The 5,782-nt window shown below is 35.7% G+C and overlaps 1 protein-coding gene across 1 annotated transcript; it reads left to right on the top strand.

Moving 5' to 3' along the window:
• The first annotated feature begins 1,241 nt into the window (after window positions 1-1,241).
• EMB2184 (Ribosomal protein L31) lies at window positions 1,242-3,311 on the top strand. The gene is made up of 2 exons (XM_089391859.1): window positions 1,242-1,434; window positions 2,643-3,311. Exons 1-2 carry the CDS (start codon window positions 1,354-1,356, stop codon window positions 2,967-2,969), a joined length of 408 nt encoding a protein of 135 aa, XP_089247985.1. The 5' UTR covers window positions 1,242-1,353; the 3' UTR covers window positions 2,970-3,311.
• The last annotated feature ends 2,471 nt before the right edge of the window (window positions 3,312-5,782 follow it).

Raw genomic sequence — 5,782 nt, forward strand, 5'->3', positions numbered from 1 at the left:
CAAATTCGACAAATTCATTAGTTTGAAGTGATTAGATTCCCCTAGGATAAACTTGTGACACTAACAAAGAAGCTATTTCTTTATCAACACAATATACACTCCAATAACATGTTTTTGATATATTTAAAATCAACTAAATCAAGTATGGAAATCACTTCACTATGAGTTTCTACAACATAGACATTACATTCAACCACATCTCACATTAGTATCGTATTCCTTTGCATGATTGCTAGTTATGCATTTTATTCATTTCTAATTCTAATTCTCTTAGCCTTCCTTTACTGCCTATTAATTTTCTCCTTTATTTCCTCCCATTTTTAAATCCTAAATTCCAATATTTTTCTTCATGATTTTTTTTTCATTGGTTACTTTCATTTCCTTCCTCCTTTTTAATAACTTCAATTATTTTATTTTCTATGTCTTATACAATTTATTATTTAGTTAATCCTTCTTCTTTAAAAAATGATCTCTTAATTAATTAATTTAGTTTTAATTATTTTATTATTACTTATTTTTTGTTATATTTTTTTTTCTCATTTTTAACTTTACTCATTTGTTACTCATCTGTAATGTTTATTTATTAACTATTTTTCTTAACACTCATTTATTTATTTGTCTTTTAACATATTTCTGAATGTTTATTTCACAAATTCAATCATTCTTTATTTTTTCTCAATATAGATAAGTGTTCACATTTTCAAATCCAAATAATAACTCAAGCATTATGACAAACTATGAAAACTTGAACACTTATTCTACTAAACCAATTACAACAATCACTTCACTAAATTTTATCCATTACATTTTACCATCTCTCATATTATTATCATATTCCTTTACAAACTGGCTAATTATATATTCTATTCATGTCTCAAACATTCTACTCCAATACAATACATTCAGCCACATCTCACATTATTATTGCATTTTTTTGCACAATTGCTAGTTATATATTTTTTGTCAGGTCTTAAAAGCTTCTACTCCCCTACCATCATATTCTTCGTTTCAATTTCTTTTTTAACCTTTAAAACCATAATGAAACAACTCTCTAGTCATATTTTCTCGATTTCACCTGTGTGTGAGAATTTTTCCCCAAAACTCACGATGAATCGCAAACACGTCAGGTAATCTCTTAAAAAACCAAATGTAGAAGATACGGTGCAATAGGTGAGTTTCACAAACGCTAAAACAGAGAATACAATAATAATGTGACCATGGTCTTTCGACGAGAACCACATATTGAAAATTGAGAACACTCCCAAATTGCATGCGAGTGGATAAGGCTTTGTACGTGATAAGAGTCACATGAGAACCAAACGGGCTACAATGCGGAGCATTCCTTATTGAAGCATGGCGCTCGCAATAAACCAGTTCTCCCCATGTCAGTCCTCTTGGTCTTTTCAGGGATTTTCGTCTTCAAACTTGTTCAAGGTTAGCTATTCTTGCAATATTTGCTGAATTCTGCATCTTTGGTCACTGTTTTACAGTCTGCTATTTTTTTGTAGTTATTGATCTTCAAACGACCCTTAAAAACATTGAATCTGTAGTACCCACATGGTGAGACTGACCTCGGAGTGGAAATCCAGGGTGCCCAATAGCTTCTATTGCAGCGAACACACAAATACAGCAAAACCCAAATACCCAGATTACTTTTAAACCACAATTTCTAAGTGCCCCAATACCCAAACTTCCCTCAAAATGACGTTTCTAGAGCGTCTAACCGCCCCATCTACCCTTAAGATCACAATATCAAAGTGGCCCAAATCCCACGTTTGCAGAGTCTCTAAAACTCTCAGCTGTCCTCAAAACCTCTGTCCAAACTGCCTTTTAACACGACAATTTCAGACGACCCAAATGCCCGGATGGACTTAAACTTTAGGTACAGGTTGCTTACTTGCCTAATTGCCCTTAAATGATTATTCCAGAGTGTTTAGTTCCCTAAATCGCCCTCAAAGCATAGTTCCAGAGTGTTTATTTTCTTCAACTGGCCTTGAACCGTAGGTCCAGAGTGCTTACTTTCCTCAATTGAACTTAAACTATTGTTCCAGTGCGTTTTCTTGCCTAACTGCCTATAAACCTTTTTTCTAGAGTTTTTACTTGCCTAATTCACCTTTCAAATACTGTGTTCAAGTGCTCAAAAGGGCCCACCTTCCTTCAAAAGCTCCAGGGTCCCAAATACCTAATCTGTGCGTAAAACAGTGGTTTCCTAGCATTCAAATGTCTCAGCTGCCCTTAAACCAATGCTCTAGATTGCCACAGTTCACAAAATGCTATTAAACCATAGTTTCAGTTTGCCTAAGCACTCAGAGCATCCTTAAATCAGAGTTTCAGAGTGGCCAAATTCCCAAACTGTCCTTAAACAATACTTTCAATTTCCCCATGTCTCCAAAACCATTTTTAAACCACAATTTAAACTATTCAAATAGACAATCTAGCGTTAATCACAATGTCATGGTGCCTAAATATAGAAGATGTCTTCAAATCCAGAATTTCAAGTTGCATAATGTCCAGATTGCCTTTAAAATTCACAAGTACAGCTGCCTATATGTCAATTGCGTTTAAACCATGAATTAAGGTACCCATTATTTAGTTTAGTGATCTGTTTCTCATATCATTACTTTATGTGATATTTGTCATAGGTGAATAGAGGGGAAGCGCGTGTGGTTTGCAGGAAGAAGGACATTCATCCTAAGTACTATGATCAAGCTAAGGTTTACTGCAAAGGAGAGCAGGTAATGGTCACTGGAGGAACCCAACCTGAGTATGTAGTAGATGTGTGGTCAGGAAACCATCCCTTTTACCAGGGAAACAGGACAACTTTACTTCTGGATGCTGATCGCGTAGAAAAATTCAAGAAGCGATATGGCTCGTTAACTTCCATGTCAGAAGTTCCTGTGCTCAAACATGGTGAGATAATATTTGAGAGGCAAAGAAAAAATATTTCCAAGGGAAAAGGCAAGAAATGAGCAATTTTCAGTGCCCTGTTTGAGACTCTTTCATTGAATCCATTTAATCCCTTGAAATACATGTGATATCTGTCAATTCCTTGGCATGTGATGATGGTTTTTCATTCTTCAAAATTTTCAGTTAAGGTGGCATATTTGCATGAAAAGAACATTCACCGATCATCTTTGTAATGAGGGTGATTTCAAATAGCTAGATCGACTTTCTGCAACATTATTAAAGAATCTTTTTGCTGTGGTTCGAAGCAAGATCAAATCTCTGTTTTTATATAATTTAAAACTTGTAAATGAACTGTTAATTACTAGATAGAAATCCAGCACACTGAGCCATGATGTTAAATTGCATTTTCTAGTTCTTCTTGATTTCCGCTTTAACAATTTATACACAACTTTTCAGTGAACAAGGTATTCACACGGTATATAGTGGGAGTTTATTCTTGTGGAAAATTGTTTGAACTATGCTTCTTATATTTTAATAAAAATTATGTATGTTGAGAGCATATTGCAATGAAAATGGTGATGGAAAGGTCACCGTCCCAGTGTCACATGGGGATCATCACTTTGAAATTACATTTTGCTAAATGAGCCTTTTTATGCTAAAAGGAAATGCATCCGCTTGAGTGATGTGCAGTCTTTTAGGTTTTGGATACCATACTCCATAAAATGAAACTTATTTATTTGGTCATGAAGTCCATTGTTTACAGATTTTTCCTAATTACAATTGATAGTTTGTTTGTTAGTCGGCAATAAAAGGATAAAATGACAGATATGGAATATTCAACTTCCAAAAATTCCATGGGCTGCACTATGACTTTGATGATTGTTTTCAGCCAAATCCTTTCTCACACCTAAATCTGAAGAACAATCTGCATTTTATGAAGTCCAGTTAGCAATTTGACATAGGACATATCAACTTTGGGCTATACTTTCTCAACATCTCTTCAAGGTGCTTAAATTGATGGGAGAATGCAATTGTGCTGGAATAAACTGAAAAGTGTGTGAATCTGAAAGACCAAGCAAGAAGTGACCTATGTCACAAGGTTCGTCGAACTTTAACATTGAGGTTTGAATTTTGGCGAACCTCAAAAATGTCTTGAGGTTCGACGAACCTCATCGAACCTCATAGCCAATGACCAAGCCCATAGATCAAAACTCATAACTTCATGTCACAACTCAAGCTTGTATTTTATCCTTGCAGTTTCCAAGTTTGTGATAACATATTTTATGTTTATTGATGTTGATCTGTTACTATTTTATCCTATAATTCATTTTAAATTAATATATGTTTATATATATAGACGAACCTAATAGCGAACCTCATAAAAAATTCAAACTCAAACCGAACCCAATCATTGTCGAACCCGAACCATGTGACATTGGCAGTGACTGAATATTTTAGAAATTAATTCTTTCGTCCATGGGGGGAATGCAGCTAAATGATACGAGGCAATGGTTTTTCAAAAGATCAAAAAGGTTGACAAATAATGCTATTGAGAGTTTGATGATTTGTTGATGGCTGGAAATTGTCAAGCACGTGCCGCAATTTTGATTGCAATGTATTTCTAGTGTGTATAGCCCTAGAAATGAGTAATTTTCAATGCCCTGTTTGAGTCTGTTTCATTCAATCAATTTTATGATTTATCCCTTGCAATGTTGAAATTCTAAGGCTAGTGCAGTAGAATAGAATTTTCTGCCAGGTAATTACTTCCTAATGATTTTCAACCAGTGTTTATGCCACTGCTATTATTGAATAATTACACACAGAAAATCTCAATAGTAAATGCAGTAGAAACAATAGAGATTATAGAAAGATAGCGATGCAAAATAGAGACAATAAGTTTATCCTGGGAACACTACTTTGGGAGAAAACCCAAGAACTTTTCTTAGGAGAAATTATTCTTTGGCAAGGTTTACAAATCAGCAATTTGTCTAGAAATATGTGCCAATAATCCAAGTCAAATATCAGTCAAACTTGGTCAAAACATCTGCTGGTTAATGCTGGTCAAACCAGCCAAAAATCAGAAATTTGGTGTTGGTCAACTCGGCCTGGTCAAACTGGACTATGGTCAAACTTTGGCCCTGCAGTCAACTGCAGGCTGTGGTCAAATCCCAGTGGTCAACAGTCCGCATGTGTGGCCCTCCTGTGATCAACTGTAGCTCGGTCAACCTGATCCAAAAAAACAACTCGGTCAACTTGGTCAAACATAGTCAAACTAGCTGGTCAAAACTGTCAAAAACTTGGTCAAAGCTTCTTCACACGTGCGGCCAAGAGAGAAATGGGGAAAATGTTCTCCAAAATTGTTTTCTCCTTTAACTTGCTCTTCATTTGTCTCCAACTGAGGCATCTTAATATCTTATTTATACACGTCCATGGGGGGTGACAAACCTTCATTGATTGGTCGACTTGACTTCTCTTGGGCCAACTTGACTCAATAAAATAATTTTTTTTTACATAATACATGTGGGCCGATTTGAAGACCCTCTAGTCATATGGGAATACCTCCTGATGATACACAAAGTCAACACCCGCTCTTAGCGAGGGAGGTATTCTCCATAGTTGAAATTTCTCCTTCACTAGAAAAGTTCATGAGCTTGCTATGTTGATGTAATGTCTCCTCACATGCACGTCTATAGACATAGTTCACTCCATCTTGGTGCATGCAATGTGAGTATCCTAGGCCATTCACCTCTAGCTAAATAATATGGTTCCATGGGTATCAATCTTCCCTAGTGAAATTAGCATGACCTAGCCAAATCAACCAGGCTTCTTAGGAGAAGGTTTGCCCTTGGGCCATTCACCCTTGGCCAAATCAACA

The sequence above is a fragment of the Pinus tabuliformis genome, chromosome 1_1 (genome assembly GCF_031772625.1).
Source record: "Pinus tabuliformis cultivar Carrire ecotype Pingquan chromosome 1_1, CPIR1, whole genome shotgun sequence".
In the NCBI taxonomy this organism is placed as follows: domain Eukaryota; kingdom Viridiplantae; phylum Streptophyta; class Pinopsida; order Pinales; family Pinaceae; genus Pinus; species Pinus tabuliformis.

Bases quoted from the DNA above. Each gene is read 5' to 3' on its own strand.
- EMB2184 (XM_089391859.1), top strand. From the start codon at position 1,354: ATGGCGCTCGCAATAAACCAGTTCTCCCCATGTCAGTCCTCTTGGTCT. The intron at 1,435-2,642 runs GTTAGCTATTCT...TATTTGTCATAG, and splicing joins CGTCTTCAAACTTGTTCAAG to GTGAATAGAGGGGAAGCGCG.